General features: G+C 46.4%; 1 protein-coding gene across 1 annotated transcript in view; it reads right to left on the reverse strand.

The window, feature by feature from the left end:
- Positions 1-24651, reverse strand: part of LOC135912840 (uncharacterized) — a 65295-nt gene that overhangs the window by 24750 nt on the left and 15894 nt on the right. The window contains exons 3-7 of the mRNA XM_065445387.2: positions 23580-24194; positions 21466-21735; positions 16844-16974; positions 7191-7569; positions 1475-1678 (exon numbers count right to left, since the gene is read on the reverse strand). Of these exons, the coding sequence (XP_065301459.1) occupies positions 1475-1678; positions 7191-7569; positions 16844-16974; positions 21466-21735; positions 23580-24194 (1599 nt within the window). The remainder of the gene's footprint in view (positions 1-1474; positions 1679-7190; positions 7570-16843; positions 16975-21465; positions 21736-23579; positions 24195-24651) is intronic.

Consider the following 24651-nt stretch of genomic DNA (forward strand, 5'->3'; position numbering starts at 1 on the left):
AGTGATTCAAATTTGAGTTAGCCAATGAGAGTGCTCCCTGCATGCCATGTGACTGCCTAACGAACTACGATGCTAGTTTTCCCTTTTCACGCTCGCTTTTGCTACTTTCATTTCTGCAGAAAGAAATACAGTGCTGCAGCTATCGGAATCTATCTATCTTTCGCGCCTACAGCGTTACTGCTGTGTCAACAGTAAGCCACACATGTGATCAGTGGTTCAATAGCACCTCCCAAAGCATGATTTCCTTCTCAAATTTAAAGACAACATACTAAAAAAGACAATTTTTCTCAAATTCTGCAGCATACGTCTTCCAAATATTTTGCCATAACAGAAGGTCTTAGGACTGCGAGAAAAGAAATTAAAAAATAGGAAATATTGAGCAAGTAGGCCATTTCATAGTCGTGCTCTCCCTTTATTTCCCTGTTTCCTATTTTGGCTGTTGGTTGATACAAAGTTCCCTGCGGTCCCAAAATTCGTATTACTGAGATTCTACAATGATGCCAAATTTTGAGCCAAAAGAGAGTCAGAGAATAAAAGACAGCAAAGAGGAAGACAGAAGGTGATCAAAGATGCAGAGTTGTGCACCGAAATCTCGGATGCAGCAGGCCATCATTCTCCTAGTACGCGCTAGGTGGCACCACAATACATATGTCACGCCAGAGCAAATATGCAAGCTTCACCGAGGAACACGATATGAGAGTCTTGCTAAAACAAGTTCATCAACATGCACATGAATGGGTGCCTGATGATCAAGACCGTGTAAGCCAGTGGCTTTATGTGCCAGAAAGAGCTTGCGCTTGCTAGATCTTTCAGCTAGCTTTATGCGAAAGGGCCTTTAGCTCCATTTGTGCCGGCAATTTGATAGAAATATATTGCATCAGGTCTACGTAAATGCCGTATACAAAGAACTGTGCAGAAATCATTGAAGATGACTGTTTACGTAAACAAATAGCTGAGCGCTTCTAGAAAGCAATTCGCTTTACTAAAGGACTGATATATAAGCATAGAAGGACCGACATATATAAAGCCTGCACTTGTTGCCGTGAGGATACTTGTATAGCATTTGTCGTTTCATAGCAAAATTTCATGGAGAACCTAGCAATTAACCAGCACATCTGTATCGGTGCTAGAGCTCAATCCTGCAGCCACACAGAAAGAGAGGTGGTGGGAGAGTGGGAGGGCTGTCCTTCCTGAGTGCGCCACCCCAGCATCTAAAACCTTTGGACAACCCTAAAGCCCTGGCGCACCGCACAAGCATCTCAAAGATGCCGAAATAGATGGCGATTGGCAAGGAACGTGCCCCGCAACTCGGTTGCTTGAGAGAACGCTCCCCTTGCACAGGCACCTTTGCATTGGCATTGAAGGTCTGATGACCACCGCGAAAACAAGCGAAACAGGCAACACTACCTGTTTTAATAGTTTGCTTACCCTGCCTTGTACATATAGAATAGTAGAAAAAACCTCCCCTGCTCACCTTCTCCCTGCATCGATTGAAGGTGTGGTACTTGTAGTGGTACAGCTGACTGTAGGTAGGAAGGGGACTCGCGCAGGAGGTGCACAGCTGGAAGCTACGCGCCTCGGGCCTGTCCTCACAGCGGGGCTCCAGGCAGAGGTCCATCTTGTCATAGGGCTCGCCAGAGAACTCGGCCAACCGCGAGGCTATGCCTTCCCCACATCCCTGCGGCACCCAAGTAAGTCGCACTCAGTCTGTGTGGGCATACACCGGAGTCTGCACCTCACACGACTCGGGAGAGCAAGAAACGCGTAACTGCTCTCTGCAAGTGACTCTGACGTAACAGAAGAGCGTGCCCAGCGCGCGTGCACTAGATGCGCAGCCAGGCACGACACACAGGAGAGTTTAAGTGAAAAAAGGGCGGCCGGCATTTGGGCATAGTCAGGCATAGTGTTGAATTCTCTTTTGTTGCTTGCTTTTCTGCCTGTCTTTGGTTTCGCTGCGTGCGATGGGCCTGTAGTTCGAGTAATAGGCCTGCTGGAGGATAGAGAGTTTATCTGCTCACAAAATGGAAACGCTTATCAGACACAGAATCCTTTGACATGATGATGAAAAAAAGAGTGCACACAGTGCTTGGTGCGCTTGTCAAAAACAGGTACCAAAAAGCAGTGCTGGAACGTGATGCTTGCGATGACGGCAGACAGCCAGCCGGAAGTGGCTGCAAGGATGCAGAGTGAAGTGCAATAAAAACACCGTTACAGTTTGCAAATGATGCACCTGTATGTTTTACTGCAAAGGTAAGTTATCTAACGCATTTTTCAAATCATTACTGTCTTAAGTTTCAATTTTTGCCGGTTCGAAAAAGTTTCCATAGAGGTTACCCTGCATAATAAACACACTCCCCAACTTTGCTTTTGTTTTTCAGGATAAAAAGTTCGTTCATTACGAGAGTATATACAGTATTCCCTATGTACTTACAAGCACGGATACAACAAACACCTTCATTACAAAAAAAATATGTTCGCTGTGTTAGGAGCTCATTAAAGTCTTGCTCTCAAAACAACCAATACAGAGCTCAACAAGGCCCAGAAGAGATGTCTTATAGCAAAAAAACAACATGCACTATGTTTACTGGCAGAAATTTGCGGTTTAGCTGTGTTTAAGTACTTTCCAATGGACATGACCCTTTCCACATTTGTCAGGCTGTTGATGTGGTTGTGAGTAAAGCCCGTGGCATATTGGCCTCGAGCTCCACCACTGGAAAAGCTGGCGCCACCGTCGGCGTGACGTGGTAGGAGGGATCACGTGGACATAGCGGCCGCTTCGGCTGCTTCGGGCGCGCCGATGCGAGCTGAAAACGAGTTTAAATTCTCTCGTACGCTGCAGTTTTCATTTAGTGGCGAAATTTCCCCGCTTCGAGTGTCTCCTTTACAACGCTTGAAAGCACTACAATAGGTAGTGGCTGCCTTTGAAGGCGCGCAACATGGTAGGCTACTGCTCGGTGCCGCAGGGCCGGATGCACGTAACGGAGGCAGGTGTCAGCCTTAATCACACGTAGCCGCAGGACAAGAAGCTGTGTGAAGCTTGGCTCGCGAAACATAAAACCGGCAAACAGTCATCGGCTACAACTCGGGTATGCAGCAAGCACAGACGCGAGGAAGATTTCTGCTATGGCCCGGTCTGCGATGTTCTGAAAACGCGCACTGAGACGCACGCCCGAGTCCGCTGCCCGACTAATGTCACGACGGTTTGGTCTATGAACTTGACGATACTATAGATACTGGCAAGTTCAGTGGAGTGGAAAGGCAGCGGTAAGAAGCACATTTAAAGAAAGCATGGCATATGGTCATGTTTATGTTATGAATTAATGCACTGGATTACAAAAAAAGGAGCAGCGGGAAATTGCACGCTGAGAACACCGATAAACATACAGTGCGACGCAACTAGAGAAATAGTATCGAAAGGTCAAAGAATTTAGAAGAAAAAAAAGATTGAATCGTCGCGACGGCACATCACAGTCCCCGTAGGCGTCGAAGTCTCTACGATGAAATTATTTTTGAACAGCTCTGATAGCGCCCACGCAACAATGGTTGCTTGTATACTGTCAAATGCTCATATTCTGCGGCCTAAAGCTCATGGCACGGTGCGATAACGCGCGCCCGGAGAAAGCGAAACAGTGCACGGACAAGCATGCAGACGCGCAGTCGGTCACTGCGAATCTGCGCGATCGCTGCATCGAGGCTTCATTCTATTACGCTCCATTTAATTATACAAACACTATCAGAACATATTTCACATAGTTTGCTCTCAGCGTTTACCTACCTTTCACGCAAGAAGCCGGTTCGGGAGACTCCATCGCGGCGACCGCGCGCAGTGGCATTCACTGTACGTATATTCGGTAAAGAGATAGCGGCTGTAAACGATTGTGTGCTTTCAGTTTGCACAAGATTATTATTGACACAGTAAGAAACTTCTCTCGTTTCGAAAGTACTTACAGAAATGTCTGGGAGAGCTCGCGCGTGGTGTTTTCAGTGAGCGCTGACAGCAAAACCTATGAGGAGCGCGCCACGTGATCCCTCATACTACGCCAGCGAGGCGCTTCCGATAGAGGGCGACTCCGTAACTCCTCGCCGCCAATACAGAAAGCTTAGGTTAGCTATGAAGCTCAAGGCAGACAGTGTTGAGACCACCAAGACCATACTCCTCCCTGCTTGTTGAGATGCTGCCACGCATCAGTTCATTGCAACTGAACTGACCAGTGCGTGGAGTCATCATAAACGGACTGGCCTCTCAGAGACTTCATGCGAAAGATTTCGGTTGTTGAGAAACTGTTCTTAGTAGCTGAATGTTCACTCTAAGTGGGATTATTAGATTTTAGATTAGATTAAGTGGGATTATTATTATTAGATTTTAGATTAGATTAAGTGGGATTATTAGATTAGATTTTAGATTTAGTTTTCACTAACACCCCTGAAACAATTGGTGAAGTTGTTTGCTTAGACGGTTTCAGTGATCACAAGCTACTGCAACTTACTCTTAACATTCCCTTGAAATATACAGGCGTCTCAAACAAAATCATCCGTGATTACAACAGGGGAGACTATGGCAGTATTAACAAAGAACTTGAGACTTTTCTTTCTGGCACCTTTTTAGCTTCGTTTTCTGCTCGGTCAGTCAACGAAAACTGGCTTCTGTTTAAAGAAAAGCTGTGTGCTTTAGTGGAAACGTATATCCCCCAAATAAGAATAACAGGCGATAGACAGAACCCTTGGTTCACCAAGCACCTTCGACGGCTCAGAAACAAGAAGAAAAGGCTATACGCAACTGCAAAGCGTACAAACTCACCCGTGGTATGGGACAAATATAGCTCATTTTTGAAAGTTTACTGTTCATCTTTAAGAGAGGCTAAAGAAAAATACTACTCTCAAGATCTACCTTCACTACTTAAAAACAACCCCCGAAAATTCTGGCAGGTGATTTCACCCAATAGTGGCTCACATCACATTTCACTAAATGATAGGAATCAAGCTCCAATCAGTGCCAAGGAATGCCCAGTCGTCTTTAATGAATTTTTTTCATCCATATTCACAATAGAAGACCATTCTAATCTGCCGGAAGTCACTGATCTAGATTACCAGTACATGCAATCCATCGATGTAACAGAGGATGGTATCACAGGTCTCATAAATAACCTTAAGTTGACTACTTCTTCGGGTGTCGATAATATTAACTCAAAAATTTTAAAGAATACAGTCACGTTATCTAGCAAATTCTTATGCAATATATTCCGCCAGTCGTTGTCATCAGGCCAGCTTCCCTTAGACTGGAAAATTGCAAAAGTGATACCAGTTCACAAAAATGGTAGCAAGAATTCCCCAGAAAACTATCGGCCTATATCATTGACAAGTATTTGCTGCAAAATGCTTGAACATATCATTGCATCTCACATATATCATCATCTGGAATCAAATAATTTTTTCTTTATTAACCAACATGGGTTTAGGAAAGGTTTGTCATGTGAGACGCAGTTACTAGAATTCACTACAGACTTGCATTTTAACATGGACCATAATCTTCAAACAGATTGCTTTTTTCTCGACTTCTCCAAAGCCTTCGACCGTGTGGCTCACTGTCGTTTAATTTCCAAGTTATCCGTTCTCAAATTAGACTGCTTAACGCTCTCCTGGATTCGTAACTTCCTCACAAACCGTCAGCAATTTACAGTCGTTAATAATTTTACGTCACCCCTTGCATATGTCAGTTCCGGTGTACCGCAGGGTAGCGTACTAGGACCCTTGCTTTTTCTTATTTACATCAATGATCTGCCCAATAACATCTCATCCTGCATGCGTGTTTTCGCCGATGATTGTATAATATATCGACCCATTCGCAGCCTTGATGACCATCGCATTCTTCAAGAGGACCTTCATCTCGTTACCAAATGGTGTGAAGACTGGCAAATGAAACTTAACTCATCTAAATGCCAACTAATGACATTCACGCGAAAAACAACAACTCATAGGTTTTCCTATTATATCAACTCAAATATAGTATCTCAGGCATCAGCATATAAATATCTAGGCGTAAATCTTACACCGAGCCTTTCCTGGGCCTTTCACATTGCAACTATATGCGCAAACGCTTCCAAATCTCTTGGGTATATTCGCCGCAACTTGCGTAATTGCCCGTCTAACATCCGTAAATTAGCATTCGTATCATTTGTACGCCCTCAGCTCGAATTCGCGTCCCCTATATGGTCTCCCTACCATGAATACCTAATCCACATGTTAGAAGCCATCCAAAACCGAGCTAGTCGATTTATTTCCCGAAATTACAGCTACCAGTCAAGCATTACTCAAATAAAACTCGACCTTTCACTTCAATCACTGAGTAGCCGACGTGACATAGCCCTCCTGTCCTTGCTCCATAGATATGTTCACCAAGTCAAGCCATCAAACTTGCCACTGGAACGCGCGTCTTGCACATCACGACGACTTTATAATGATTTAAGCCTCACTCGTATTTATGGCAACACTAACGCATTTAACTTCTCGGCTTTACCATGCGCGATTCGGTTATGGAATTCGCTTCCTAATAGCACTGTCGCTCAAATGAGCAATGATAAATTCAGACAACTACTAAACCTACAGTCTTCATCATAACAAATATATTCATCTGTACATATGTCATGTCATATAATACGTGACTTTCTTGTTATTGTGATTTCAATTTTGTTTGCTTTATGTACTCGCGCAATGTACGTTATTTCGCGCAAGTGTTACATTGCCTTTTATGTTAGAGTGAATTGCCCTTTTCATTCCTTTTCCGATAACGCTTTGTATTGATTTAGCGTTTTTTTTAACACTGTTTGGAAGCATGTGATCATTACAAACATTTTTAGCTCACATTTTTTAGCGCTCATATATATGTTTTCTCTTGTCATTTGTTCAATGACGCCCCCCTTACTCAATGCTCCCCTTGGGGCCTGTAAGGTACTTTGAAATAAAAATAAATAAATAAATATTATAGGTGCGCTCGCGTGTTGTTCACGGTGCAAGATCCCGACAATGGCTAGCCTCCTGCTGATTAGGCCTAGTGAGCGTCACTTGGTCATAGGCGGCAACCAAAGTAGCGCAATTTTGATGAGCCTCATTAATATGTTGTGGCAGGATTTAGCTGTAGCAGGCTGGGTAAAAACCATCCCTTTCTGCATTCAACGCATCTAAAAGGGACCCACCTCACAAGGCTTGTCGACTATCTCCTTCTTCACCACAGTTTCGTCCCCCGCTGGGTTTTGGGTCTCGTTCTTAATGGCCACCGCAGCCTTCTGACCGAGAGGAAGGTCGGTGACACGTAGGTCAGAGTATGCGGCGATGGCCGCCATCAGATCGGGCCTCCACAAGCCGTTGCGAATCTGGGCGCTGCGGCGTTCGTTCTCGCCGTCTACCGTCTGCAGGTTGGCAAGGAAATACTCGTCATTCTCGCGGCGCACCTCGGCCAGGAAGTTAGGGTCCAGCACGTGGCTCAGCAGCGTCTGCAGGTACACCTCAAACTTCTCCTCCAGGTTGGGCTGCTGGTCCCCACATGCCGTGGGCCTGGCTTCCATACCACCATTCCTGGCACAGAGACAACAGAACATTTTACAATCCAATCCAATCCAATCCAATCCAGGCTGATCAGCCCTGAACAGACAGTCTAACCCGCATATATCAAACTACCATGCTTATTCGAATCCAGGCCGTAAGGTTCTCTCAAATAATCATGTGCCCAACTCTAGGGTCAGCTTAGATTCGAGGATTTAAAAAAAAAAAAAAAAGAGAGAGAGAAAAAAACATGCCAGTTTGTAACTGAACATGGTAAATATTGTGTATAGCTAGTGCCATCTAGAAAAGTCAGTATCGCAGCCGCTACTAGCCGTGCCAGTAGCCAATTGAAGTACACAAACGATGCTGTTTTGACCTGTGTCATACCGGCGTGCGGCATGGCGTTATCATAATGGCACCAAACAGGCGATTACACTATAGTGCCGCTTTCAAACGAAAAGTTGTGCTAGCTGCAGAGGCATCGTCAAACATACAAGCCGGGTGGTACTTCAGCATCAATGAGAAAAATATTCCTCGTTAGAAGGGGGCAACAGGAGACACTTTTTGTGTGCCGCAACAAGATGACAGCAATAAGGAAGACAAGGCGCATTTATAATCCAACGTTATAGACACGCAGGCGAGCATCGCGACTCCAGGCATGTTGGAGCACGATGGCAGCGTCCGATTGCGTCGGCTGCACCAGCGCATCAAACCATCGGTTGAACTATAGACGCTGTTCTTTCCAACATGATATAACATGTGCTCATGCTCACAATACGTCGGATTATATTTAGCCCTTTAGAAGAAGTTCTTGCTGGGCTCGTTGATGCATTGCTTTGAAGAACCAAGTTGTGCATTCAAAAAAGACAACCACAGGAAAAGGCTACGGAAATGGGAAGAGCGTAAACTATCAACTGGTTTTATTCGTGTGAAGGTGCCTTATATATGCAGAATCACAGCCAATGAAAGGATGAGGAGAATGGGAGGGGGAAAGTAAAAAAAAATCCAATGTCAACTCATAATCAACAACAGCTGCGCAGTAAAATCTTTTCCTTTTGGTACAATTTGACAGAAGTGTCGTTAACACATCTATCGCCGTTTTCCTTTACGTGGTAGGCCTCCAAAAGCTCACGTAGCAATGAGGCTAGCAGCAATGATGACATAGAGTGAGCTCAGCATGTTCATTATGAATAAATGCTGTTTTCATTTTGTGAACACTGTCCTCACCTTTTTGTTCAGCCTACATTCGGAGCAAGTGTTTTTTTTTTCTGTGGCTTCGAACATTCAGGAGTCTGCTTAGAATCGGGGCCGGCCTAGACACCAGTAGATATGGTAGCAAAGAAACGGGTATCAGTTCAATATATCCTGTAATTCGATATAGGATATTTACAGAATTTGACAACATAAAAGCACAAATTATTTTTAACAGCCTTTTATTGATGAAAAGGAGTTGCCTTCAGCTTACTGCGGCATGTAATAGGCCTGAATGTTGTGCTTCAACATTTTCTTCTTTGCCTAAGAGAGCACGCAATTTTCCGTGTGCCAGCTGTGGATGGCTGCAGCTGAAGCTGCAGGTGGATTCCACATTTGAGCAGAAGTGCCGAAACAAGGCGACCACACGCATCACACTGAAGCCGGGTGGGTGCAAAATCAGAGCCGTCCTCACTGTTTCCCTCCCTCAAGTCCTGACTCACGACCGCGTCCTCAAGTCCTTCCGCAGTTGCAGCACCTTCACCCGCAGACACAAACTTGTAAGCCGTTGACCACTGAACAGCCTCTGGAAATGTTGACAACTAGTTCCAAACTGTTGTTGAAAGCAGCGATGACTTCATTGCACTTGTCGGAAGACTGTCCACTGTGGCCAATGGGAATGTGGAAACTGGTGCAACAATCGCTTCCTCCCTAATCTCAGCCCAGAATTCTGTGACAACACGAGATCTATTTTCTCACCATGCCCAACTCGACAATTTCTAACTTCGTAGTGAACAGCAGATTCTGGTGCTTTGTACCAGCCATTACACAAAAACAAAGGTAACAAGTGGGAAAACAACATACTGAAACAATGGAGCGAGTATTGCAGGGCAGACCACGATAAATTTTTCAAGGGGGCTGCATGGTGCTAGCTGTGGCGTGGTAGAGCCGCACAGGTGCGGCTGGACGAAATTTCTTTTCTTCTGAGGAGGTGTTGGCAGCTCCCCTGCCTGCCACATGGGAAAGCCAACTTCTGAAGCGGTTTCACACTGTTTAATATTCCATATATCAGTAGTGGCTGCTCTTTTTGCTCTATGTAACCACACATTTCGCTATGCGTTCTTATTGCAGCTCTGCAGTGTTTAGAGATGGTTTAATAAAAATGATAATTCAATGTAAATGGATTCGATATAGTCAGGTTTAACTGTACAGTGAACATGGATACAGCTGACTCAAATTAATTTGACCCTTGCGGGACCACAGAATTTAGTACAATTGTCCGAAAAGCCAAATGAACAACAACGGCAAAATGAACAATCCAAATGCTTCTTTTTTTCTTTTTACGCTTGAAATAGTTTTTTGTCGTCGACAGACCCTACTTCAGTACAATACAGCAGAACCTCATTGATACAGTCGCGTTACGTACGATTTCCCGGTGCCAATGTTTGCAATTAAGAGCACAAGAAATGACCCAATGCAGTTACGCAACTTTTTTTTACTACCCCTTACAGTCCCAGAAAACACAACCTTGTGGCCCCAACGTTCAGTACACTGCCAAATTGCGACTGTATGATACGTTTTTCGACCCTGTAAACAAGAACAAGCGTGAGGTACGTAATCGAGAACAGTAATTGCTTGTCGTGACAGCTCCCCAGCAATACAGTACTTGCCCACCTGTTTCCCATGAAAACGTCGGCACACACTCAGTTTCCCATCCTGGTGTATCAGCAAATTTCCTCCCAGGTCATCAACACATTGCATTCACATAGCTATTGCCGCCAACCCTATTGTGATAAGCATGTTCACCTATATGCTTCACAGCCTATGGGGTTCAGTAACTTTGCAAGCGCACTGTACGCTTTAATCGTACTTACTTGAATCTAGGCCGTCCCCGATTATAAGCAGACTCCCGAAAGCTTGAAGACAGAGAAAGAAAGAAACTTACCTTGAATGTAGGCCGAACAAAAAAGCGAGGACAGCGTTCACGAAATGAAAACAGCAATTATTGAATATGAACATGCCGAGCTCATTCTACGTCACCATCTTCCTTAAAGGGAAGCTGAAACACTTATCGAAAAATACGAGTTCTCTGTGGCATTCTACAGTTTTGAGTTCCCTGAACACGAATATCACGTTCAAAAAGGGCGGAAACAAGTGCAAGCAGCTGTTTTTTCATGAAAACGCGCACCAGCGCCTCAGGGTATCGCGCGAACGCCGCTGTTGCCCATGATTGGTTGGAGACGCTGTGATGTCAATGGTGGCAGTCGCCGGTCGGCGCCGCCGTTTCAGAGCGTAGCACGCTGTTCTGTTCTGGCTTCATAGCTGAGTTGTAAGCATTATGGAACGTTCTCGCTGTCTCGGACAGCTTGTATTTTCGCCGTACATGTTCGAACCGACAGCCGATATGGAAAACGATGGCGGCAACGGCGGCAACGACGATGTTGAGTGTGCCAAAAGCGAGAGCGATGTGTGCACCTTCTCGCGCGTTGGAAATCTTAGCTGTTACGTATGCTTTTTTTTCATGTAGCTGCACGTTCCAATGACGAGAGAAAAAATGCGCTAAAGTGTCACTGGGAACTTGCTGCTGGAAGAATGCCGAAGCACTAACTAAGAAACACCGAACTTTTTCTAAGTGCGAACGCAGCCACTGCAAGAAGTATCTCAAGCCTCCACAGCGTTGCACCTGATGTATGAAACGGAGTATAGCAACGCTAGGAACAACGCGTTTCCGCATTTGTCGTAAGGCTATCCGGCTATCGCGGAAATGGTCCGAGCACAGCACAGTTGATTTCGTCGGCACGAACTTATCTCTCCTCACCGCACTGCGCTGCAAGCTTCTTGTCCTTCGGGAACCTGTGAAACACCACATCGTCTTGCCCGCGTGTGTTCGCGCAGCTGAATGCTGCACAGAACGAGGGCATGTTGGGCGCTCTTGGCTGTAGGCACTCACGCAGCACAGAAGGAAAGAACAGTTTACGAAAATCGCAAAACAAACGTGAGCGGCGGCGGCGGCAAATCTCTCGTAGCGTCGTTCAGTAAAGCGCAGGACGGAAAGAGGCATGCCAGCGCATGCCAGCACGCCGGTCCGGCAGCTCGGTCCCCGCCAGTGACGCCACTGTCGCCGGTTCTCTCCTCTGGCAACCACCTCACCCAGCGCTCCGGGAAGCGATGGGGGCGTGTCCGCGGGGGTGATTTAGGAAGCGATTTCCGCCCCTTATATTAACAAAACGAAGAAAAAAATTTCGGAACCGTAAATTATTAGGTCTGTTCTTCCCAATCCCAGCAATTCATGGAAATTGAAAACCGTTTCAGCTTCCCTTTAATGCTGTCGTCTCCTTGTTGCAGCCGGCAGACACAAAAAGTGTCTCCCATTTCCCCCTCCACCGGTTTTTCTCATAGCTGGCGAAATCCCGCCCGGCTTGAACGTTTGACAATGCCTCTGCAGCTAGCACAACTTTTCATTTGAAAGTGGCAGCATAGTGACAACACCTGTTTGGTGCCATTAAGATGCGCCACACCGCACACCGATACGACACAGGTCAAAATGGCGACGTTGCTCGTGTACTTCAGTTAGCTAGTGGCGCAGAAAGTAGTGGCTGTGATACGATATTTCTACATGGGGCTAGCTATGCATCATATTTAATAATGTGAATGAAAAACTGCAGCGTGTTTTTTTAATCATCGAAAATAAGCCAAGCCTACAGTTTGATATATGATTACTATATGACAAAAAAAAAAAAAAGACTATCAGCCTAGATTTGAATAAATATGATAATAGGCGAATAGGCGATAACTTAAATGCGCTGCTGTGCCCTGCTGCAGGCGGCACAATGCGAGCATCATGTTTCGCTCTGGTGGCATCGAATTCCTGCGTTGCCCACCAGCTTGACTTTGTTTTGGTTTTATGTCATAGTCTTAAAACACTGCAATAGGAAAAATAACAACGCGCGTCTAAAGTCGCTCAGGCCCCCACAAGCTTGACCATCGTGCGCCTCGGGTTTGTCGGTGTCTAGTGCTGTAACAATGTGCCCCGAAAACGCACTCTGAAACTTTTCGTCAAAACGACCCACTCGAAGAAGCTGCTGACCCCAGGTGAATCAGAGGAGCGCAAAGACAAGCTTTGCCAAAGCCGGAAAATGAACGACGCGTGTCTTGGGCCACCACACCAGCTTGGTGTGCGCTGCTGTCTCGTACTGCAATGATTCGTGCAATGTTTACGCATTACATAGCTGTTACGTTACAGTTGAGCCCAAATTTTTTTTAGCGACATCGGATCATACGTTCTGCCTGTTAGCATGTTTATCTTGTGTTTTTTTTTCCCAATACGTATCAACAAGATTCTAATGTACTACAAGAACTAGACATGTCAGCGTTAATGGCCCACAGACCTCAATGCAGTCGCCAGCCCAGACAAAATCTTCAAAACAGACATTTCCCAGGTCACTGTCATCGTCTACAGAACCAGTACCACCGTCTGCTGAATTTCTTGCGTTTTCAAGTTTTTAGTAACCCCTGCTCGCATGAGGGGGCACGGGTGACAGTCTAATTAAACCGAATCAGCATGCTTTTGCATTCAAACTAAAGTTTTTCTTCTACCGCAATGTATGGATTCACACAGACATTCCAGTACAGTTAAATTAAACAAAAGATCTAATTAACCAACTTCAAATTAGAGAGTTTTAGAATAGGGGCCCCAATTGTTCGGGGCCCCAAAGAGCTTTGTGGGTGTCAGCGTTGGGGCGCGCAGGATTGAAGAGTCTTAGAATAGGGCTTTGAGTTTGCGGATAGCGTCTTGCACTGACAGCGCCACTACGGCGTCGAAGAAAAGCTATTAGAAATAATTAAATAAAATATGCCATTTTATGATAGGAATAGTAATTTTGACGCGTGTATTCGCGTTTAATTAATAGAGTAAAAGCTCGCTAATTCGAACCGCAAGGGGACGCCATCTCAGTTCGAATTAAACGAAGTTCGAACTAACGAAAGCAATGAAGAAAAACAGGACACCGCGACCAGGAAGCAGCAGGGCATGGCGCCTTTCACGGAAGTGGTGCAGCCACCCATCTGAAGCTGCGAAGTCGTCGTAGCCCAGCCGAAGGGCGAAGTCCGCTGCCTTCGCCAATATGACGGGGCCACTCAGCGGTATGTCCTGAGCACGCATCTCCTTAATCCAGAGGAGAAGCGCTCAGAGCGCACGCCATTCTGAAACCGCACGTCAGCACGGCGAAGCACACCACCGAGGCCTAACTTTTGAAGCGATCCGCACAACAAAGGTCGTAAGCGCGCCGAAAACCAGAAAACTCGAGGCTGCCGAAAGCGGCCGAGACCACCGCGAGTTCAGGACAAAGACGTTGACGAAGGCTCCTCCTATTTGTTCAATTCTCGAGCGCTAGCGGCGCTGCGATGTACTGGATTCGCTGTATTTTTTGTGCTGTTTGCGCCATCCATCGGTTAACAACTGCAGCTATACGACAAGATTCTTAGGCCTCTGAGATTGGCGGCTCAAAACCGGAAACCGCAGTTCTCGGAGGTAGAGAGAGGGCGTAGCTGTTGCCACAGCTGTCACCCCTTGCCCTCCAGCCTCTGCGCCAGGTGCTGGCACCGGTTTTACCCGCTTTTTCCTTCTCTCCCCATTTTGGAGGCAACTCAGCCGCTGCAGCCTCGCGACAAGGCCTGCTCTGGCCATGTGCCAGGCGGCACGCCGCCCAGGCGCGGCGGCGCGTAGTTCGAATTAACCGTGCAGAACCAACTCACGTCCGAATTAACGGGCTTTTTTATACATGGACTTCTATGAAGCTTGGCCGGACCAAATCGTACAGTTCGAATTATCCCGAAATTCGAATTAACGAGCTTTTACTGTATTTAGAGGCTACTCTGTAACCAGGAAACGATTAGGTGCACTTAGTTTTGAGCAAACCAACTTTACGTGCCTTCACCAGCCAAGCTTAGCCGTATTAGGCCTATGAGCCATAACATCCACAACCGAATTTGGAATCAGCGGCATCTAGTGAATGAATATGCGTAACACACGCTAGTTGAGAGAAAGCGATAATTGCAGTCACTTCTCCTAGTTTGCGAACTTCAAGCGTTACCCCGAATCGAGCCCAGTTTAGTGCTAGGTTAGAGCCGTCGCTTCGACGGGTGTTGCCATATTTGCTGACGCAAAGCTTTCGGGGCCGCTATTTGGGCTCCCGTTATATCGGTGAAATAGCGTTCCCAATGCAAAACCCAAATGCAGTTTGTGTATTGCGTATGCGCAGTGCCTTCGATGCTGTTTCTTTGAGGCCCCACAACATTTGGGGACTCTATTATAAAACTCTCTGTTAACAGCAGTCTACTGTACAATGAATTATTGGCTATAATAAAGTAAATCTGGTGACATACAATGCCAGAAAATTTTGGTGGGCATGGTTTATTTCAGCGAGTACTCCACTGCTACAGTAACACCTCGTTAATTCGCAAAATCAGATAATTCAGACGTATTTGGCCAAACACAGGTTGATTCGGACAACGCTCAGGAGTGCCGCAAATGAGCAAAAACGGCGTCAGCGTTCACCAAAACGAAGTGACGGATTCCGCACCACCATAGTCATCAGTAGAAATCATAAGTGAATGAAAGCAATGTCAGAACGCTTGGTGCTTATTTGTGCCTTTAAAGTCTTTATTCTAGTGTTCACTGCCACACATAGCACTGCGTAACCTTTGTGCCTTCATGACTGCGTAGCCACCATCCATAAATGCGTCGATAGCGACCGCGGTTTCGTCCACAGTTGCAGCAAGCATTAGTTTTCGGTCACGTGCCTTCAGAACCGCAAGGTTGCCGTTCATGATTGCACAGACAGCAGCCGCGGTTTTGTCCACAGTGGTTGTGGCAAACAGTCGTTGCGTTTTAGAGCTCGGCTCCTAATGCATTGAGCGGCAGTGGCGGCATAACCAAATGCACGAGCACAACAGTGAAAGATGAAAGAGCGAACGCGGAGTGGCAGATGAAAGATGTGACCCACAAATGGCAGAGACCAATGAGGGCAGCCCCTTCAGTGATGTATGCCCGGGAAACTGGCTTCATGCGGACCTGCCAGACCATTTCGTATTATCGTCTGCTTGTGTCCGCTCTCACTCGCGCTTGTTTGCTTTGCTTGGTTTGGTCTCGTTCACACTTGTTTCGATTGTTGTGGTTCACGATTGTTTTGTAAACAGGTTGTATGTGCAATGGAAATTGTGTAGAACTTTCTGGAAGCCAAGCGGCACCAGCGATTACACTGGAATCTTCGACGAGTCATCGAGAAAAGCTGACGTGCTTAACCTGCAGATCACATTTATGATGATTGCCGACTCTGCTACATGTCTTTCTCATATTTTTTGCCTCAATATATCACAAAATGAAAGCATGTATAGAGCTGCGCTCAAATTTCACAATAAGGAGTATCGTAATCGTCGGTGAATTTTTTACTCAGTGCAAAGCTGTCAAGGATGAAGCACCTAGAGTCTACATAGCAATGGGCAGTGACTTGGTGAAAAAATAATTCGGAGGTGTGCGCAGTAGTGAAAAGCGCAACTCAGATGAAGAAGCATGGTGAGGCTGCGCTATGAAGGAAGTCCCGAGGCTTTCACCCGTGTGTGGGCTAATCAGTCATGAGATGAGAACTGCAGCTTCCACACTGCTTTCGTGCAAAATAAAAACAGGATTTGCCGATTTCTTCAGCAAATAAAAGTGCGCTGACAAAGTAAGCATCTGTTTTGTTTTCTTGATACTCTTGATAATTTGACATTTGGTTAATTCAGACATCCTCAGGCCAGCGAAATCCGACTTAACGAGGTTTTCCTGTATAACAAAACCGGATATGCAAGATCTATTTTCTTGCTGAGCACATGCCCCATGTTAAAACTAATCTGAAGCAGCTGTATTCCAATGTGGGCAGAGCACAAATAATGCTTGCACACTTGGATTTTGTTGCATGTTAAAAAAAGCCAGGCGGCAAAGATTAATACAGAGCCCTCTGCTACAGTGCACCTCGCAGCCCAATGTGCAGTTTGAGGACATTGAAACTCGCAAGGAAATCAAGAACAAAGTCCCAAGGACGAAAGAAAAATAAAGCGTGCCACCCTGAACTCTCACTTGGTGAGGCTGGAGCTGGGACTGGCATGGATCTCGAGCACTTCGACAACGGTGGCTGACCGGCTGTTGGAGTGCACCCGCACCGAGATGTTGGCATACTTGGACTGCTCCAGCGGGTTCCACGCCGAAAACTGCATCAACACAGTTTCAGCACGTTATGAGTCCCGACAGCTGGCACTGATCACTTGTATCAAAACAAATGAGAGGCTCCTCTAGAGGCTCTGCACAAACAGCCATACTGTTACACTGTAGTGACGGTGAGCAACTGAGTACTACCAAAAGTGCAAGTTAGGAATTTTAACTCTTCATTGGGTGAATTTGAGCTCACAAAGACAAGCCACACTCCAATCATGACGGTGGTGAGCACAGCTGTCAGTCGCTGACTCAACTCTACCGGATCAAGTGTGTCCGAGACATATATGTGTTTCACACAGCACATTCCAGGGTCATCCCGGATGCTTGCTTACATTCAAACATGTACACTATTTGCAACACATGCACAATCTCACCAGACACACCTCTCCTACTACAATCACCGACAGATCTTTCGGACTCAGAAATTCGGACTTTATGGATAATCTGGACTTCATAAATGCAGCATCAGAGTTCCAATAGAACTAATGCATTTTCGTGACACATTTTTCGAATAAATTTAACTCTTTTCGTACCGCGCCCATTGGGTATCATTAGCCTGTTAACTCTGGTTTCAAATGCCGGTTTCGAGACTTCTCGCGCCACTCAGAGACACACTTTGCTAACGGATGTGAAGGAGGAGAACTATTATTTTGTTTCCTAAGCAGTTCGCCTTTTTCCTCCAGGTGGTAATTTCTGACCATACGCTGATGTTTTCGCACTCGCCGAACTAGAAAGCAAAAATGGCCGCCTCTAGGAGCGGCATGTGCACTTCGAAACATTGCAGATCTCGCAATTCCGTTGCATTTGTGGCTGACTGTATCCTTGGATTGAGCAGCAGCGAGTCTGAGGATGCTACCTTTTCGTCGAACTTTAACTCTGAGACTGACGACGACGCAAGCCAGCCCGGAATATCAACGGCCGCAGCCTGGCACACAGAACTGTAGTGCTTGCACTTAAATTTTTGTGGTTAAATACCTGTTCAATAAAAAATTTTGATTTTTTTCGGAAATAGTGCTAATTAGATGGAAGTACATTTTGCGTATCTCATAATTTTTGTTACATTTTTTCTTAGTAGATAAAAGCGTGTATTTACAAACTTTGTTCAATTTTATCCTACAATCTTGATTTTTGCAATTTTTACCTTTTTTTATGACACACATCTCATTAATAAAAATTTTATGGGTAAGAAGTGCATTCATTCTGCCTTTTGTTTAAGTATTGCTTAAGTATTATGATTGGGACAATATTCCAGAAATTTTGGATACAGCAGGGTATGCCTTGCACTGAGCAACAACTTGACAATGCTGATCATCCAGTGTTTATTACCATTAAAAAAAAGTATAACAACACATGGCAATATGCATGCCATAATGAAGGACACTGGTGCATTAAACTGAACATGGTGATAGATGAAGAGGAGGGCACCATTGAAAAATACATAAAGCATTGCAACCACTACTTTCATCAATGAAGGTAGCATGGAGAGGGGGCTGACATTAGTGAGTTCCTAAAGCAGCTAGGAGAGATGTCAATGATTGCACCTATGACTGGTTGAGGTTGGTTAGTCATTCACTGAAAAAACAACTAAAGTAGAACCTCAATATAACAAATACAAACATAACGAATAATCAGATATGACAAAGCAAATATAAAATTTGGTTGGTCACGCTCTATTTCAATGGAGCATTCTACTACTAAAACGAAATTGGTAATGTGGGCTCTGACAAATGCATATCATGGTAGCAAAAATGTCAGATACAATCGCTGACCCGATCTTCCAGACACCCCATTTTTCAGTCCCGCACATTCCTGCGGCACCACCACCTACCTTTAGCACCAATGTATAATGGTAATAACGGACGTTTTGGATGCCACATGGTGTTTCGGGCCTGAACAGTGCGTGCGTGCCACAAACATGGTGGCCATAACAATTTCGCCAACAGATCGACTGATACGTAACCACAACTTTGGTTGCAGACTCCTGACGAAGCAGCGCTCGTTAAGCCTAGCAGACAGAGTGGCTGGTGACAAGTTGCTATGGGAACCTCACTGCCAATACGTTTGTAGTTGCAGACCTTACTGGCGATCGAGAGAGGTCAGATACACGGGCATAGTAGCAGAGTATGGATCTACGCGGGGTTCCACAGTGTCCAAAAAGTCTACAGGCGGTGTGCATGTTTAGGGTAGCGGCTTTGCTTGGTTAGACCACAGTTGGCAAGGCCACCATGACAATCCTGCGCAATAACACAGATTGTGCGGTGGCGTACTTGTAGTGGTGCAGAGCGTGTATGTTCAATTTATTGTTCTTCCCAAGCTTCTCACCGGCATGGCGAGATGTCGACGGTTGACCAAAATCTACAGGAGACCCTTTGGTGGCCTGTTAGTGGCAGCCCTCTCGCGTTTCTTTTGCATAGACCCGATTGTGATTTTTTTCCCCGAGGTACTACTTGTAACATAACCGCTTATAGTGTAGGACTGGACAAAATGCGGTATTTCCATTCTGACTCCCATTCCTCTTCCCACAGATGTATCTGCATACCACTTATAGTGCAACCCCATGAAACGGTATACTAGTTATAAAGTGGTTACCGGAAAATCCCGCACACAAGTGAGGCAGCAAGCGCCCTTCTCAAGGAGGTGCGTCGGACGAGGGAAGAGCAACAAGGGTGATGCAAAGGAAGTGGCGACGTGGAGTGAGCAAGCAAATAAAGAAGAGAAACTGAGGGGGGGGGGGGTGGATAGGAAAAAAAAAATCACAGCAACAATGGGGGGAATAGGGGAGGTGCTTAAAAGGCGCGCGGCAGGTTGCCTATGTGATGGAGAAGCCTTTTGCTCCGGCTGCTAGCTAACCATGCGTGGTCTGTATCGAAAATTGACGCTCTTTGGCTCTTCAGTTTGTGTGTGGAAAGTGCAGCCACCGACTGATTTTTTCCGACAGGGTAGGGGGTTGCAAAATTGGCTGAATTATCGGGCAAGCTGAAAAAAATTTTAATAGAGAGATCAGTATGTAGTTCCTTTTTCTTTTTCAACTCCGGCATCCCAGAAAAATCACTTGAGGCCATAAATGTGTTTCGTGTTTGCCCACAGTGATTTACGTCGTCATGAAGTGCAGATATCGTGCATGCGACCTAGACTCTGCAATGCTGTCAGTTTAAACTGTGTTCCACAAATTCATTGGTTTGGAACATTGTCCATGTGCGAGCTTTCACTGTTCTGACCAGAACTTTTGTAGGAAACTATCACTATACCAGTACGGCCACATACAAACTCTTGCTATGTATGTTCAGGGTAGTTGCCAGACGACCAGCCATGAACTTCACTTCAGGAGCGCTGCCATCAGTGCAGCCTGTGCACGTGACGTCATGCCAGATCAACGTGTATTTGTCTATGAGTATGAACACATATCAAAAGCGAGCTTCTTCCGATGACGTACTGCCTGGCAACCCCGCAGGCTAGGCGTAGCCTGTGCCCTCTTGTCTGGAAACGGCGGCCAAAGTTGTGATTTGGTGCAGAGTCAACAAAATACACTGCTGTGACTGTACGGTACTTAGGAAATGGAGGAGCCATCTTGGCAACGAAATTGAGGGCACATCCCGGTCGTATGCTTTGATTTCCAGACACAGGGGGCTGCTTGGCCTACATGTTTTGCACGTACAACAGCCTCTGAAAAATGTCTTGGTTATAGTGTGGTACCAGATAATTTGTGACCATGGCGACTTGCGTTATAAGCAGTCTTATGCTGTATGCGTATAAAAAATATCAGATATAACGAAGGCATTTTCATATCTGACACAATTTCGTTATGATAAAATCCGACTGTACAGAGCCTTAATAAATGGCAAAACATTCAACCTGCCAACTTCTGAGGGCGTTCATTGTCAAGAACGCAAACCTATAAATACAGCGAAATGCATGGCAAGACAGCTCCGATGCCATTCTTAGACATGCCAGGTGAAGTGCAGCATAGGTGTCAGGCATCAACGACCAGCAAAATAAGCAGATACTCAATCACCCATATTTTCGCAGGCGATGAACCCAGTCACACTTGTGTGTACTCCCATTTGTCGGCACTCACTCAGATTCCCACTGACACCCACTCGTACTCCCCAACACTGTCTCATTTTCATTGTCACTTCCATTTTACATTTACCGGCACTGACTCATGCTCATGCTCATCCTCATGTCCACCCAGAGTCGCCAACAGTCACACACATTCCTACTCACACCCACTCAAAATCACCATCACTGAATTTTGTTTGCACACATGTTAACTGGCACTCACTGCTGTTTATACTCATGTCCACTCGTACCTTTCATCACTCACTGAATGCTTGTTTCACACCTGTGAGGTGCATGTGGAGGGAATACGAGTCAGTGCAGTCGTGAGCGGGTATGCCAACCTATGCCATGCACAGACACAAGCACTAAATTTCCCTCTGGTGTTCTTGTGATGAAACCCTACAGTCGCTACCGCAGCAGGCACTCACGGAGGAGCTGTTTCGGTAGAGGAGGGTCTCCTCGCCGGTCTCAAGGGCCTCGAAGCGCTGCAGCAGCGACCGTCCCTCAATGCGCCAGATGGGTGGCCGTGCACGGTGCACGTCGGCCACTGCGATGATGTAGTCGCCCGGCTGCAGCTCTCCAGATGTGTTGGCCGCGCCCGGCTCCGTCACCACAACTGGCACCGGCGTCCGCCACGAGCTGGTGTTGGTCGCGGGCCGGCGCGTGTAGTCCCGCTTGACCCCACCGCTGAGGCCGCCCTGCACACAGCGTTGCCGCCGCGCCTATTAAACCGGAAGACCATCCGGTCAGCGACTGGGCATTTCGTTTCGGAATGAAAGTTTCCAGTAAAAGGTCAGAACCTGGAATACTACTAGTATTGGCCATAGTTAAACGTAACAAGTGAAACAGCTTAGCTGATAAAGGGCAGCATTTCAGGCCAGTTGGTGTAGTGCTGCCCACTGTATCGCAGAACAGGACAGAGGATATGCAACGGTAAACAAAAGGCTGTTTGGTATGCAGTAGTCCCCCTTCTTTTTGTTTTCGAATTGTAACACAGTTCAGACAAATTTATAGTAGACTTCTCTTAACCAGACCTTGATGGGACTGTCTAAATTGATCGAATTATTCTGTGAGTTGAATTAAACAATATGTGAAAAAAAAAAAGAAAAGAACTGCCACAGCATACCGCTGATTCACTTGCCAGTACTTTTCCGATTCTAAAACAAGCTCCCGAATCAAATGCGCTCCTCATTCTACGCATACAAAGTACAAAACTGACATAGAAATGACCATTAAAGCTCCCAAACAGAAGTGAAAATCTAAAGCGCACTCAATTTCTCAGCAAGAAAAATGGGTAAAGGTCTAATATGTGTTGCAGGTTGCCAGGTTTCCTAAGTTCAATTTCGGCACGATACATCTGTGTTATGCAGTAAAGCTTATGAATGCCGCAAAGGTGGTTTTGGCATTGTGTTTGACTGCACCACACAGGCAATTTTCGAGCAAACTTTTTGAAAAAGAAAGAGGGAGAGAACAAAAAGAAAAGGCACATGTCAAAAGTGGGCAAATACCATAATCAGGCACTGTGAGGTACAGTTATTGCTTGAAAATCTTTCTAGGGCAGTGCAAAAATAGGCCTTTTCTACGAGTTGGCCTGTGTTCAACGCATTTACTATCCCCTGAGCTCCGTAGAGACAGACGCTAGACAGACAAAAGGGGTCAGTGTTGGAGACACCATTGGGCTCTGGCATGCACGTGCCAACTGGTCACGTTCAAATTATCTGGCGAAAGCCAATTTTAGAGTCAGAATAATAAAAGTCTGGGACCATAGAAATGCATGGATGCCGGCCGGGACCTTAAGCCAGGATCGAATTAACCAGAGTCTATAACCAGTTATAATACAGCTTTTTCCATTCCAGGTCACAGGCTAAATTTTACTTACAAGAGCAGTGGCAAAGTCGCAGCACGCATAGAGAGCTGCTGTTAATGCACTGAGAAATTTACCCACACCATCTGGACTCACAAGCGTCATTCAGCAGCAGCTGAGGTTGCATCGCTCTCATGACCACCACCCCCCCCCCCGCCTTTTTTTTTCCTTTGTAGTTTGTAGTCCTTTGTTTTAAAAAAAGTTCTTGGGTTTTACATGCCAGAACCACGATCTGATTACGAGGCAAGTGATAGCAGGGGGCTCCAGATTAATATTGAGCCCCTAGGGTTCGACCACCCCATGAACAGAACATGAGCATTTTTACATTATTCCCCTGTAGGAATGTGGCCCTGAAGATCAGAACCCATGATCTCAAGCTCAGCAGCGCGTCTTTATTCGTTCTGAGGAGGTAAAACTTGTTGGAAACTGGGGTTGTTAAAAATAATTTGTCCATTTTTGGTCAGAAATCAAGATAGTAGCTTGGCATGAATTTCAAGGCCCCCATGCCGAATTTAGGCTGCTTGGGAGCTTTAGCCCTAGCAGAATATTTTCCTTCCGAGCGAACAGCGCCATACCTACTGGTGCCAACAACAAACAAGCTAGTACAGAAACAGCAGACACTTACTAGTGCATAAATCGCAATGTCACATGGCCCAATTGAAAAAGCCGGGTACTGACCTCTTCGCTTTCACCAGGCAGTTCCACCTTGAGCTGAAGTGAGTCTGGTGATGCAACGCCGCTGCCCAGGTCGATGCTTGCCGCCGGTTCCGTCTTGCGCACAGTGCTGCGCCTCCCTCCTTTGGCCGCACCTCCTCCTCCTCCTGCTCCAGCCTCGCCCTTTGAAGCTCCGTTGGGTTTCTTCACTGTTGTTACCGCGCTTTTCCGCGCTCCAGCTTTCGCCTTGTTCGCCTTCGCCGGCTTCCCGCGACGCGCCACCTTTGGCACGGGCTCTGCGCTGTCGTTCGCCACTGTTGGCGAGTCCGCGTCAGCCCCAGCCGCACCTTTGCTGCCTGTCGTCGCATCTGGCACCCACACCGGATCAGAATCGGAGTCGTCATGCTCCATCTCAGGCTCCGATGTGGAGAGCTCTTCCGCGTCAGACTTCTTGCGCTTCCAGGTGCCCCGGCCGCTAGCCCGCTGCGGCATGGTGGCGGCCTGTGCATCCGCCTCCGCGGCTGCGGCGGGTGTGGCTCGCGTGCGAGGCCCCGCCTGCCGCGTTGCGCGTGCGCCTTGTCGCGGTGTGCTGTTGCTGCTTTCGGTTGCCGCGCTCCCACGGGATGCCGACGACGCTACCTGGTGGGAGGCAGACAAAGGCAAGTTGTTTGCACACACACTGCTGCACTGAAACAGTTCTTGAGCTTCTAGAAACCCCTAATGACTTGCCAGGCTCCCTTGTCCTTTAGTGTTCTTTAGCTACACACAAGACATGAAAAAGATTTCCTCTTTGCTCTTGGCACTCATCTCGTTACAAGCTTCAGGAACCTTGAAACACCTTAATATTAATTAACTACATTTTGGGGTTTTACGTGCCAAAACCACAGTCTGATTATGACGCATGCCGTAGTGGGAGACTCTAGAAAAATTTGGACCACCTAGGGTTCTTTAACGTGCACCTAAATCTAAGAACGCGGGTGTTTTCGCATTTTGCCCCCATTGAAATGCGGGCGCTGTGGCCAGGATTCGATCCCGCGACTTGATGCTTAGCAGCCCAACACCACAGCCACCAAGCAGCCATGGAGGGTCTTGAAAC

This window comes from Dermacentor albipictus, chromosome 3 (genome assembly GCF_038994185.2).
Source record: "Dermacentor albipictus isolate Rhodes 1998 colony chromosome 3, USDA_Dalb.pri_finalv2, whole genome shotgun sequence".
Taxonomy (NCBI): domain Eukaryota; kingdom Metazoa; phylum Arthropoda; class Arachnida; order Ixodida; family Ixodidae; genus Dermacentor; species Dermacentor albipictus.